At 37.8% G+C, this 14884-nt stretch overlaps 1 protein-coding gene and 1 pseudogene across 3 annotated transcripts in view; both read left to right on the top strand.

Annotated features, from left to right (window-relative positions):
- Positions 1 to 7017, top strand: part of FMO5 (flavin containing dimethylaniline monoxygenase 5) — a 32104-nt gene extending 25087 nt beyond the window's left edge. The window contains exons 7-8 of one of the 2 annotated variants that reach the window (XM_030824736.1): positions 669 to 741; positions 6350 to 7017. In XM_030824736.1, coding sequence (XP_030680596.1) covers positions 669 to 741; positions 6350 to 6488 — 212 coding nt within the window. In that variant the 3' untranslated portion in view covers positions 6489 to 7017. Of the gene's footprint in view, positions 1 to 668; positions 742 to 3556; positions 4541 to 6349 lie in introns of those variants that run through there. The other variant, XM_030824735.1, reaches the window with a different exon arrangement.
- Positions 1 to 14884, top strand: part of LOC100585076 — a 1278821-nt pseudogene that overhangs the window by 1185221 nt on the left and 78716 nt on the right. The window lies entirely within an intron of this gene.

The following is a 14884-nucleotide window of genomic DNA, read 5'->3' as shown; positions in this document are numbered from 1 at the left end:
AGTTCGAGACCAGCCCGACCAATATGGTGAAACCTCGTCTCTACTAAAACTACAAAAAAAATTTAGCTGGGTTTGGTGACGTGCACCTGTAGTCCCAGCTACTCGGGAGGCTGAGGCAGGAGAATCGCTTGAACCTGGAGGCGTAGGTTGCAGTGAGCTGAGATCACGCCACTGCACTCCAGTCTGGGTGACAGAGCGAGAGTCTGTCTCAAAAAAAAAAAAAAAAAAATGAATTTATTTTTACTTAATTCTCTTTCTGTTGATATAAGTCCCCTTTGTTATCAAGAATACAGGTGCAGCTGTGTTTCCCCACTCCCCTGCCCTTTAACTTTGTAACTAATTTTCCATATACCTTTAAGGCCATTTTCTCATGTCCATATTTCATTTGCTAACTGAAAGACTACATTAGTAGGAGGCAGGTATTGGTTGGAAGTCAGAATAGGGGAAATATCTTCCAAAGACAAAGAAGAATAAGTAGAGAAAGCTACAGATGTTAATATTATATTGTGGTGGTGGTAGGGTAAGGCGATCAAGTGAATTGTAACCTCCTTGAGTACAGGAAACTTATCCTGTATTTCTTTGAATTCTCCATAGCATAGTAATTGTATATAGGATTATTGTTCCTACTGAGGTAATTTTACAGTTAAAATTTTAATTTTTATCTTTAGGGCTAAAGACATTGCCCTCACAGAGTGAAATGATGGCAGAAATATCTAAAGCTCAAGAGGAAATTGACAAAAGGTAAGAAACTCTCCCAGGAAGATATATGGTTACATTTCTACTTATTTCTTAATAAAAGAAATATTGTACTGTACTTAACTGCCTCATGTTAGCTTAAGGATTTAGAGTCTATTATGAAGAAAAAAGGAAAAATAGTTTGTGACAATAGAATGGAGAAATAGCACTAGTAGTCTAAATATGGGTAAGAAAAAAGTTGTAGGTGTCTAAAATCATATGTTTAATGCCTAAAAAAATGTCACATAGGAAAACGCAATGGAAATAAAATCAGAAGGCAGAGGTATATTATTTTTGTGAGGATTACTTGAAGTGCTAGTAGACTTGCCAGAGGAAGGAAGAGTGACAGTAAATGAATGAAGAGGTAGCTATGGGTGAATTACAAATCTGTAGGTAGATTTACAAGTCTGCAGTGGCCACTTTGCTGGCAATGCTCATGTGACAGCACACTCAAGTCACAGTGGCTCATGGTATGAATAGTCCATGTGAGTTGGGAACATGGTAACAGCCAGCTCCTTAGTGTTTTGGTGAACACAGTCATTTAGCAGTCTGAATTTCAGAACTTAAGCTCAATCGCTGGGTGTTTTTTATTTGGACAAAGTGGAAATTGATGGTAAGTCTCTAAATTTCTGTGGAAAACTGAGAGACACAATCATTCCAGGCTTAACGAGGTGGTTATCTTCAACTGATTATACTTGCATAACTTTCCCTTGTGTGGGAGGAGGAGAAAGTAAGTTTTTTATTTAATTCCGTTACCACTTCCAGGTGCTCTCCTATTTTCCTCCTTCCTTTCACTGCCGAACTTCTGCACTAAATTTTCTAAATTCTCACCTTTTGCTCCCTCCTAAGCCTTCTGCATTGTTAACTTCCATCCTTACTCCTTGAACTGCCTTTTTTTTTTTTTTTTTTTTTAGACAGAGTCTCACTCTGTCACTCAGGCTGGAGTCAGTGGCGCGATCTTCACTCACTGCAACCTCCGCTTCCTGGGTTCAAGCGATTCTCCTGCCTCAGCCTCCTGAGTAGCTGGGACTACAGGTGCACGCCACCAAACCCAGCTAATTTTTGTATTTTTAGTAGAGATGAGATTTCTCCATGTTGGCCAGGCTGGTCTCAAACTCCTGACCTTATGATCTGCCCACCTCAGCCTCCCAAAGTGCTGGGATTACAGGCATGAGCCACCGTGCCCGGCCATAAACTGCTCTCTTAAAGGTCACCTGTGACCAACTTCATTTTCCTTCTTCTCACTACTGAGTTTGGTGCTTTTAAACATTTCTTCCTTCTTAGAGTGCTTTCTTTTCTGGCTCTAAAGTATCTTATTTTAACTTTCCTCCTCTCTTTCCTTTGACTTATTTTTGTCTAACCACCTTCTGACCCTGAGTAGTCAGTAACCCAAGGATATAATGTAACTTTTATTAAAGGCCGACTATGTGTATACATTGTTTTATATGAGTTTATTTAATCTGTATAATCAAGGCAGGAGCTAGTGAACCTCTTTTGTGAAAACTTCTTGAATACTATAGCTCTTTTTTTTTTTTTTTTTTTTTGATATGGAGTCTCACTCTGTTACCCAGGCTGGAGTGAAGTGGCGTGATCTTGGCTCACTGCAACCTCCACTTCCTGGGGTCAAGCAATTCTCCCGCCTCAGCCTCCCGAGTAGCTGGGACTACAGGCACACTAACAATGCCCGGCTAATTTTTGTGTTTTCTGTAAAGATGGGGTTTCGCCATGTTGCCCAGGCTGATCTTGAACTCCTGAGCTCAAAGTGATCTGCCTGCCTTGGCCTCCCAAAGTGCTAGGATTACAGGCATGAAACACCATGCCCAACCTCATGAATAGTACAGATCTTGACCTACTATTATAGGATAAATAAATGCATGCCTACAAACTCTTGAGCCAACATATTGTTCATAAGGGAAAGCTCTCAAATTCTTTACTGTTTTACCTTTTTCTCTCCTAAATCTAGTCCCATTTCAATAAATTCCTACTTGACCCTCTATCAGGTCCTCTGAAATTCCATCTCACCAATTCTACCTCAAATTTATTTTCTATCATTTTTTTCCTGTCCCTGTTCTTTGATTCTTCAATCTTAATTGGCTTGATTTGGCTTTTCTCTTCCTCTCTGTCCTGCAGTTCTTTCTTTTTCATTACAGAAAGTAAAAAGTGAAAGTCACTCATTAGCTCACCAAATCCCACCCCACCACACAGATATCACTGTTAATCAACCACATTTTCCCCCTAAAAAGTCCTTTTAAATCTTTAAGTCTGCACTTGGTGTAATCATTTCATTTGTCTCCATTTGGAGGGCAACTTTCTGTTGCGGAGTAAGTCAGTCTCCCTCATCCTTTCAGGATTCCAAATTAACATTGGCCCTGGGAAGTCCTGCCCTGTGGACCCTGTCACCACTGCCCTCATAAAATAATTGAGGATGCCATATTTGAGAATTTTTGTGATGGGTTTTCTCTTTCTCATAACATCAGAGTCCTTTGTTTCTGGATGTGCTATACCTGCCCCTCATTTTATCTGTATCTTTCACATCCTTCAAGAACCTAACGATTACAGCTCTCTTTTAACTATCCCTTCTCTACATTTCTATTTAGCATTCTGAAACCACTCAGAAGTCTCGCTTCATGTTTATCTGTCTTATCTCCTTTGGTAGATCCGAAGATCCTTAAGGACAGTGACAAATGTTTTATCTTTCTTCTCTATATTCCACAGCTCCTAGTCCGATATTGAGCCAATAGCAGGCACTCAGAAGGCAGTAATTGACTGACTGACTGACTGAATTATTGACAGGCCATGGTTTCTGTCTTTTCTACTTTAGGTATGTGGAGAGCCAACGCCATACCATTCAGGGAGACTACATAGACACCATGGAAGAGCTTGCTGATTTGGTGGGGGTCAGGCCCAATCTGCTGTCTCTGGCCTTCACTGACCCCAAGCTGGCATTACACTTATTACTGGGACCCTGCACTCCAATCCAGTATCGTGTACAGGGCCCTGGAAAGTGGGATGGGGCTCGAAAAGCTATCCTCACCACAGATGATCGCATCAGGAAGCCTCTGATGACAAGAGTAGTTGAAAGGAGTAGTTCTATGACTTCAACAATGACAATAGGCAAGTTTATGCTAGCTCTTGCCTTCTTTGCTATAATTATAGCTTATTTCTAGTTGTCCTATTGTCACTGCCCTGTTTTTCATTGGGAAGCTTATCTACAGATGCCTTCAGAATCTGACGAGATTGACTCTCAGTTTCATATTGCCCAGAAATCTACTTTAATGTCTCTTTCGAAAGCATTAATTCACTTTCCTTTTTCCTACAATGAAACCTGTTTTCCATTTGTATTAACTCATCTCCCTTCCACTCATGATCCATCACTCTTCCTTGTGGTAATCCCCAGACTGGGAGCTCAGGTACTCTTTTAGTCATCTTTGTATGTCTCTAGCAGAGTTCCTGACATGTGGTAGGTGCTTAATAAATGTTTGTTGTTTATCAAATTTTATGGTAGGGAGAGTAAGTCAGCATCTGTATAAAATCGCTTACTCCACGTAACTCTTCTTCTGATAGGGTTTGATTTTCTATTAGAAGCTGAATTTTAGTTTTTTTCATATTATAACTAAATACGTTTCCTGAGAGGTAAGAGAAATAATGTTCTTACAATAGTTGTGTGTATCTAAGATAAGACATATAGATGCTTAAGACATTTTGTTTCACTTGCTATTCACGAGTGTACTTGAAACATGGTCATTTTTAGCCCTTTTCCTTAGGAACCATGTCTTTATTTTCTCAATAAAGAAATTACTTTCAACTTTCTAGGCTCAGTCATTCAGATCATCTACCATCTGCCAATGAGATCAACTTGGTTGAGAATTTTGGGATTTTAAATTAGCTGTCCTACCTTTTTAAATCTCTTTGTTCCCATATTAGGTTCCAACAAAACTTTATCTTAGGAAATATGATAAGTAGCTTCCAACTGTTGTAGTGTGGTCTACAAGTGTGATTTGATTCATCTTCCCCCACTCTAATTTTCTCCCCTTTTCTCCTCCCTTACATGGAGTCTAAGTAGTAAGTATTTGAACAAGTCATTTATGTATTAAATTAGAATTGATATTAACTAAATGTAGGAACATTCTGCTTATACCAGTTTTTCTCATGTCATAAAGTGTAGTTCTGAAAAACAGGGCAAAGGAAATGCAAAGCAGGGACTTGGGTTTACATCCCAGTGCCACTGATGATTCTGTTTTCTCATCTGTGGAAGTTTCACTGTTCTTGTTTCATGGAGAAATTAACTCAGTGTCAGCTGTCAGGCACACTGAACTCAAGTGATGTTCATTAATAGTTGTTGTACAATATGTTTGTATTTGGATTCCTGCTTATTACTTAACAACAGGATAAACCTGAACAACGGAAAAGAACAACATTAGAGAGTATTATCTTTCCAAATACAAACACCTGTAAGAGAACCAGAAATGTGAGAACTACAACTTCTTCTTATGTAAACATTTGAACAATTGCCGGCCCTTTCACCGAATTTACCTGTGGAATGCCTTTTGAGAGTTAGAGAACTGAGAACTGGTATTACTTTTCAGGTCTTTTGCTTTCCCTAATCCTTGTGATACTGGAGATTTATCATCTATTAAAATGGACCTAGTATTTTTAAATCTGCAGATCAAAAGCAAATTGAATGTCTCTTGCTTCCTTTTAATTTCTTTTAACATATAAATTTGTTTCTCTTTTAGCATGTAAATTTGTTGAATTAACAGCCCTTTGATAATATAATTCCTAGTTATCAGCAATAAGTACACCAGTTTGTTTTTTAAATTAGGAGTATGTAATTCTAAATTAATTGATTCTCTCATTGTACATATTATATGTAAGGTTACAAAAAAAAATCATTGGTTAATGATTATTTAGCTCAACCAAGCTAAAAGTAAGATGTGAACAGGAAATTGAACTCAAAACAACTTAAGATACAAAGCTCTTGTTACTGATACTGTCTAATAATATTCATCAATTTACCATATCTTGCTCTTATATCAAAATGTTCTATCGTTTTCCTAATTATTTTAAAGTCGATTACGAAAAAATATATATTTTTTTGTAGTGCCAGAAAATAAGGAAGTGCTCAAAAAGCAAACTCAATGGCATATGTCAAAGGGACACAAGAGCCATCTCAAAGTTGTCCCAATGGCCAAAGCTAGAATAATTTGAGCAATAAAATAACCTAGTATTGAATTATAACATAAAATATGAAAAATGCCCATGAGTCCATGCTGATATAAATAAATGATTGAATACATTAATAAATGGGGTAGAAAAGATGAATCTCCCATGAAGAAGAATTCCAAATAACTTATGAACTCTGCCTTCAAGGATATGGAGCAGAACTTCCTACTTCTCCAGTGTGAGCTGAATAGTGACTTCCTTCCAAAAATTACATATGAAAAGGAGGAAAATAACTTTGTAGTGGAGAAATCTGATAAACACTATCTCGGCTAGGTTATCAAGATTAACACTAACAGTAATAAGTCACATTGATAGTACGTACCTTTGAGATGAAGTGATGAGAAGGCCACTTTACCTCTGTGTTGTATTCCTCTCAAAAACCATCATGCAGTCTAACCATGAGAAAAACATCAGACAAACCCAAGTTGAAGAATATTCTACAAATACCTGACTACCTCAAAACTGTCAAGATCATCAACAAAGAAAGTCTGAGAAATTGTCCCGGAATAAAGGGGCCTAAGGAGACGTGACATCTAAATGTAATGTAGTATCCTGGATGGGCTCCTGCAACAGAAAAAGAACTTTAAGCAAAAATTAAGGGAATATTAATAAAGTATGCATTTTGGTTAATAATGTATCAATATTGGTTTATTAGTTGTGACAAATGTACCAGAGGAATGTAAAATGTCAACAATAAAGGAAATTGGATGTGGGGTATATGAGAATGCTGTACTATTTTTGCAACTTTTCTTAAATCTAAAACTCTTATAAAATTTAAAAATAAAAAGAAATGTGGAGTTATTATTATTATTTTTTGGCTCAGGATTTGACCCAGAGCTATGGTCTGGCAGAATTTTCTCAGAGGAGGAATACTGGTTAGTACAAATCATTCAAATTACTATGTTTTTCTATGATTTCTCCACAAATTAAGTTGCTTTAATAATGCATAATGTAACTTAATTCAGCAGTTTTGCTTCCTTTGCTGAGTAAGTATAGACTATAATTATACAGAATGTAAAATGGTGATATAAAGTCAAAATACACAACTTCTTAAAATCACTTAGATATGTTCTTTCTTGAAGCTGCGCACATTAACCCAGCAGACCCCACTAGCAAATTTATGGTATGCTGATGTCATGTACATTCATAAATAAGATTATTTTACTTAATACTGGGCCTGTTACTTTTGTTAGGAGTAATACAGCATTTAAACAACCTCCAGACTGCCTAATGGAATTTCTCAGAGTGCCAAGTTTTTCCATGCTTTTATACACATTCTTGTGCTGTACTTTCCTCTTTATAAATTCTCCACTGGCCCAGCTGGCTAACACCTATACCATCGTCCAGATTCAGGTCATCTGTTATCTCTTCAGGGAATATCTTCCTGACCCTCAGTATGAAATAGGTCACCTTCCTCTGTGCTCTCATTACAACTAGTGTTCTTCTCAATTACATTTTATGAATAGCCTTATCATAATATATAACAATAGTTTGTTCTCTCACCTGTTTCCTCCTTGAACTAGAAAACTCGAAGGAATACATTTTGTACTTAATCTGTGTGTTCCTACTGCCTAATGTAGTGGCTGGAACATAGTAAGACCTCAGTAAGTTAAGAATGAATTAATTAAATGAATATATTCAATATGGGAGGTAAATAGATGACTTTTAAAGGATTAAATCAAACAGTGAATAATTCTTTTAGAAAAAGTGATGAAAGAGATTAAAGGGTGATTAACATTTTGAAATGTCTGCAGGACAAGCATGTTCTTCCAAAAACTGTTCTGAGTCATTGATCTGAATCAGTATGTTATCTCTTTTTTTTTGTTGTTGTTGTTTTTTTGAGACGGAGTCTCACTCTGTCGCCCAGGCTGGAGTGCAATGACGCCATCTCGGCTCACTGCAAGCTCCGCCTCCCAGCTTCACGTCATTCTCCTGCCTTAGCCTCCCATGTAGCTGGGACTACAGGCGTCCGCCACCACGCCCGGCTAATTTTTGTATTTTTAGTAGAGATGGGGTTTCATCGTGTTAGCCAGGATGGTCTCGATCTCCTGACCACCCACCTCAGCCTCCCAAAGTGCAGGGATTACAGGTGTGAGCCACCGCGCCCAGCCTGGTATGTTATCTTTAATGTTTAGTTGTGGTTTAAAACACAAGTGGTATGTCCTCATCTATAATTCATTTCCTCAATCAAACACAAGACATAAGAAGCCAAGATCTTAGTACAAGAAAGAAGGTAGGGTATATATATGTCATCCTTGACCCTCATGCTGCCCTAATTTCACTGCCATTCTGCCTTGCTTTCCCAAATTTCCCAGCTCCTTTGAAGCACCCATAACTTCTGATTGAAGTTATTTGCAGAATTGTTGACTCCCCTTCATTCAGTAAAGATTTTAGCACCAAGCTCTCTGCCTCTCTATAATATAAAACTACTCCTGTAGTTGGTTTTAACACTGATGTAGGTAACACTTTCACCAATCCAACATCTTAGTCAGGATTAGCTTCAGCTACATTTAACAGAAAAACCCCAAATAACAATGACTTAAATAAGATTTAAGTTTATTTTCCTCTTATATTAAAAAAAGTCTGGAAGTAGATAGTCCTGAGATGATATAACAGTTCTTCAGCTTCTCTTTCTGCTCCACTATCTTCAGCATGTACCTTATACTTCATGGTCCAAGATGGCCCACTGTAGCTATAGCCATTATATGGACATTCTACACAGAAGGAAGGAGAAATGTAACAAGGGCACAACCCTTTTCTTTTAAGGAGACTTTAGAAAAGTTCCACATAACATTTTCACTTAGTCTTATTGGAAGAACTTAGTTACATATCTAGCTACTGGGGAGACAACAAAATGTGTCTTTATACAGAGAGGCAATATCTCAGGAAAAAAATCAAGGTTCTGTTATTAAGAAGGAAGAGAGAATGAATGTTGAGGTAGATCTCTAACACTCTCTGCTATCTGGCCCTTTAGTTATGTGATCTTCTTACTCCAGTGATTTTATAATCTGCCTCATCTCAACTACCTATACCCACATGGACATATCTAAGACATTGTCGTGAATAACCGCAACACCACTGAAGTCTCAATTTCAAGCATCCCACTCTTTAAAACTCTCTTCTACCTTTTCAGTTCATTCACTCTGGTACTCCAACTCCAGCAGTTCTTTGGCTCCACTGGGCTGCCCATCAACCCGCTGTCTTCATTTCCCAGCCCACCTCATTTAAAATGCATAGTCCAACATTATAATCACATCCTACCACGCACTCTCAATTCCTTTGTTGCTCTCCTCCATACTTGCTTAGCTAAACTTCATCTTTGGTTATGTGCCTGCATTAAAATAGCTAAACATGGCAAGAGAAAAATACTTGTATGGTGACTTGCTTTGTCTGAAATTCATAACCACTGAACATAGGTAGGCCTTCAGTGCTACTGCCAATCATACTTCATTTTTCTAGACAATTCTCTGTCCCACCTTTCTAGTTGATTACTGCATATAACCTATCTCCTCAAACCTCAAATATGTTGTCTCCTTTCCTCACAGTCAGCTAATCATCTTCTCTTTTTTTCCTCTAAGAAAGTGGAAACAATCAAAAGACTTTCACATATCTTCACTCTGTGATGAGGTTTTTAGTTGGGGCTAGTCACATAGGCACCCTCTGCTTAGCACATATCAGAATTCCAGACTCCCAGAAGAAAAGCAAGTGTTCAGCATAACTCACATTGTTTGTACAAACAGTTTTAAAAAAGTGAGCCACTCTTATCAGTTAAGGTGGTAAGAAACCTCCCAAAATCCAAGTTCCCAAATCCCATCCATGGGCCAAACTTGTAAGCTAAAGCAGTCACAAGCATGGAGTTGTGCTCTAATTCCTTGAGGGGGCAGTAGCTACATAAATTATTTGGAATTCTGTATGAGAGATTTGTTCCCCCACATCCTAGTTGATTTTAATTGTTTATTTTTTAGGTATGGAAAGCATTATTATGGTTCTAAGAGTCAGCTAACTCCTTTCTGCACAATGCCTTTTACTGGGGATCTTGAATACTGGTCTCTAGACCCTTGTCTAGCCCGCGTTTCTCAAAATGTGGTCCTTGAAGCGGAAACACCGGCCTTGTACTTGATACAAGTCCTCAGGCCCCACTCCAGACTTACAGAATCAGAAACTCTGGGTACATAGACCAGCAATCTGCATATTTGACCCTCTAGGTAATTTGGATGTATGGTAAAGTTTGATTTAGTCAAAAGGAGAGGTGGACCTGTATCTGTTCTGTCAGGCCTCTCTGATCCTTAGGCCTTTATTGTACTCTATTATCTGCTAGCACCAATAGCTTCTGACTTGTGAAAATTGGGTGGGTAGGGGTGAGAAATGGCATGGAGATGGGGTGTGTTCAAAGTGGCATCTTCCTTTTTCTGAGAATTTTAAATAAACTTATTTTACGGCTCTTTTCAGGCCGGACGCAGTGGCTCATGCCTGTAGTCCCAGCACTTTGGGAGGCCAAGGCGGGTGGATCACAAGGTCAAGAAATCGAGACCATCCTGGCCGGAATGGTGAAACCCCATCTCTACTAAAAAGTACAAAGATTGACTGGGTGTGGTGGCACGCACCTGTGGTCCCAGCTACTCAGAAGGCTGAGGCAGGAGAATTGCTTGAACCTGGGAGGTGGAGGGTGCAGTGAGCTGAGATCACGCCGCTGCACTCCAGCCTGGCAACAGAGCAAGACTCTGTCTCAAAAAAAAGCAAAAAACAAAAACCAAACAAACAAACAAAGTTCTTTTCAGAGTCTTTTTTCTCTATTTTCCTGGGTGCAAATTCTCCCATTTGAAGAATCTTCTGACTATAGAACATGACACTGGACTTCCTCATGTACTTTATTTTTATTACTTTAGTGATTTTTAAGACTATTTATTTAGAAATGATTTCAGTCCTCCACAAAAGTTACAAAAATAGTAGAGTTCTTATATATTCTTTACCAGGCTCCCTAAAGAGACGATTTCACACAACATTATGACAATTATCAAAATAAGAAAATGAACACTGATATCATACGATTAAGTAAACCATGGACTGCATTCCTATTTTACCGCTTTTCTACTAATTTAGTTTTGTGTTCCAAGATCAGATTCAGGATCCCATTTTGCATTTAGTTGTTAAGTCTCCCTAGTGTCCTCTAATCTTTGTCAGTTCCTCAGTCTTTTGTTGTCATTCAGGACTTAGGCACTTAAAAAAAAAGAAGTTTCATACTCAAGTTGGATTTAGTTTAACCTAATGTTCTTTTTCTGTCCTGGGATCCCATCCAGGATACCACATTACATTTAGTCATCACCAGGCTCTTCTAGACTGTGGCAGTTTCTTATACTGTCCTTGTTTTTGGTGGCCTTGATAGTTCTGAAGAGTACTGGCTAATTATTTTGTACTTAATTTGAGATTGTCTGATATTTCTTCATGATTAGGCTGGGGCAATGAGTTTTGGGGAGGAAACCGAGATCAAAGATCAAATGCTATTCTCATCATATCAAGGTTACATGCCACTAATAACATTACTAGAGATGTTAGCCCTCATCAGCTGGTTGAGGTAGTGTTCTTTCTCCTTTCCATACTGGGCTCTTTGAAAAACATTTACTAGGCTCGACTCACGCTTATGGGGTGGAGAATTATGTTCCATCTTCTCGAGGGTATAGTACATAAATTTTTGGAATTTTTTAATATGAGAATTATCTCCCAATTATTTGTTTCTTCAATCATTTACTTCTATCAGTAGGAACTCATGGATCTTATTTTATAATTTGGGTTAAATCCAGTGCTGAATTACTTATTTTTTGAATTATTCTAGCTTTAGCCATTGGGAGCTCTTTTAGTTGGCTCCTATGTCACTTTGATATACCATCAGTTTTTTGTGTCTTTTTAAAGCACTTGTTTATTTCCTGGCACTATAAGATGTTTCAGACTCATCTTGTATATCCCCTGCCCCAGTCCTAGAATTAGGCATTTTTCTCAAGGGCTCTGGTTCCCTTTGTTGGAGAACAGTATTAGAAACAAAGAACTGGATGCTGGGTGTGCTCCTTGCTTCTGCTTGTCATTGCTTCTAGGCCTTCGGAGGACAGAACTTGGAAATATATGTGTGTATAGTAATGTATTACACATGAATCCACATGTATTTTTAAGTATTTCTATATTTACCCATCTGTATCTATATTAAGCTAAACATTTCATATTGATGCCTCCTACCTTAACCTAGGATTTAATGATCACATGCCTACTCCTCTCATTTTACAGATGAGAAAATTTATGGCTAAAAAGATAGAAGTACTTGCCCTACATCAAATAATTTTAGAGTTGGTAGCCTATTTGTACCAAATTAATACTCACATGGTGATGATATATACATAGTAGATTCATAGTTAATGAAGATGCTAATTGAGATACTAATTATTCCAGTAATGTATATCTATAATTTTAGAGGAAATTTTCAGTGAATATTTAGTCACAGTATCACTATACACCATATCTATTTAGAGTTGTAGTAGTTTCCTTAGAGATTTCCAGAGCGTGTGCTCCTCTAGAGCCGGGGTGGCTCAGCAAAAGCTCAAGAAGTATTGGGGCCCTCAATCAAGGTTTGTTGAAATAAATGGACTATACTTATCAAGAAATGCTGGCTAAATATTTAACCTGCACCTCATTTATAAAATGGAATATCATGGATCATCTGTTCTGCTTACCCTCATAGGGTGGTTCTGAGGATCACATGATGGAATTTACATGCAAATCCTTTGGAATCTGAAAGGAAAAATTATGATACTATTTGGGGAAAATTCTGTACCTTTGAATTGGGTCTATTTTCCTTTAGGTGAGCAGAATCACTACTATTTCTCTGCCTGTATAAAAACTATAAAAAGATTAAAATCAATGGTATTTGTTTTAAAAATAATTAGTTTACCCAATGGTTAAGTAGTCTCTTGTGTATAAACTCGTATATTTTGCTAATGCTGATTTTATTAATAGTTTTTAATTTAGGCATAATTTTCATGCAATAAAAACTTACTTTTTATTGTACAGTTTGGTGACTATCAATAACTCCACTATAGTCAAGATACAGACCTGTTCCATATCTCCCCTTCAAAATTTCTTCATGCCCTTTTGTAGTCAATCACTCCCCACCTCCCAACCCCAAGTCCTGGCAAACACTGATCTGTTTTCTGACCGTATAGTCTTCCTTTTTTGAGAATGTCACATAAGTGGAGCCTGGCTTCTTTTACTTCCCATAATGCATTTGAGATTCATCAATATTATTGTATGTATCGAGTTATTCCTTTTTATTACTGAGTAGTATTCCATTTATAGCTATGCTACATTTTAATTATTGATTCACCAGATGTATTAGCCTATTTTCACACTGCTATAAAGACATACGTCAGACTAGGTAATTTATAAAGAAAAGAGGTTTAATTTACTTATAGTTCTGCATGGCTGGGGAGGCCTTCAGAAACTTAACAGTTATGGTAGAATGGGAAGCAAGCTCATCTTATGTGGCACAGGGGAGAGACAGTGAGTGTGTGTGAATGAAGGAAGAACTGCCAAACACTTTTAAAACCATCAGCTCTGGTGAGAATTCATGCACTATCACAAGAACAGCATGGGGGAAACCGCCCCCATGATCCAATCACTTCCCTCCCTTGACACGTGGAGATAACTTATAGGTCCTTCCTTCAACACGTGGGTATTACAATTTGAGATGAGATTTGGGTGGGGACACAAAAACCAAACCATATCACCAGGTGAAGGACATTACGTTTTTTCCATTTTAGGGTTTGTGTTTTTTCTATTATATGAATAAAGACATATATGTGTTTACAGGCTTTGTGTGAACTTGTTTTTATGTCACTTGGATAAATACCCAGGAGTGGGAATTACTATGCTGCATGATTAAGTAAATGTTTAACTTTATAAAAAACATCAGATAGTTTTTTGAAACAGTAACCATCAAGATCAGATGTTATACCTATCCTTGGTCATAAATGGAGGATGAAACTTGGTGAGTGGAGATGGGAATATAAACCTCCAGATGCCCAATTTAACCTGTCATCCACTTCTGTAAAATCAATATACTCTTCCCTCATTCTCACATCCTCACCTCTCAGAGGAAGCGAGATCTCTTTAGCAGTGTGTGTAAAAGCTTGCATGTGAGGCTGCCCATGTTATTTTTCTGTTTATTAGGCAGAATGATTGATCTGAGGAGACCAGTGGCAATGACATCCTAGATACAGTAACATCAGGACGACCCATTACTTTTCCTATTACCTCCTTCTTTTCCTTCCCTCTAGAAAGAAAGAAGAGGATTGGGGTGACAGCAATAAATCTAAAGGGAACAATTATACTGATACTGGTTAAGAGGATCTTGTATCTTTACCTATTTATTCCTGAATCTAAGAAAAAAAAAAAGGAATTTGGGACTAAGGAGAATTCATTCTTCCTACAGTGTCACATTACATTTGTTCTGTGTCTAAAACATGCAACATTCAAAACTGACTTTTATTATTAACTGTTGAGTGACTTACAAATGTTGTCAGAGCAGAGCAGGGCAGAACAGTGTCATGGATAATCTTCCAAAGCAGATAATTCAAAAGTCATTTCCATTTAGCTGTGCAAAAACAGTTTATTTCTCTCCTTCAGTTTTCCATTGGCTAACATACTTAGTTTGTTTCTGCTAAGCTGATTTGACTACTGCAAGGAAATACATACCAAGGACATATTATTTTGCATGGTGAAACCACCTTGGGGTCAGAAAACTGAATACTACACAAGTCAAGGTTTAATGTATTATATTTTCAAGGGCCTTGCTTCAGTGTCCTATGGTAAGGAATTGAGGGGTGGAGGGAGAAAAGTAGGGATAACCAAAAAGGATGTACTCAGACAGTAAAGATTTTGGAGG

Source organism: Nomascus leucogenys, chromosome 12 (genome assembly GCF_006542625.1).
Source record: "Nomascus leucogenys isolate Asia chromosome 12, Asia_NLE_v1, whole genome shotgun sequence".
NCBI lineage: Eukaryota > Metazoa > Chordata > Mammalia > Primates > Hylobatidae > Nomascus > Nomascus leucogenys.
The sequence above is the reverse complement of the archived record's forward strand: the minus strand, read 5'-3'. Positions and strand labels throughout refer to the sequence as shown.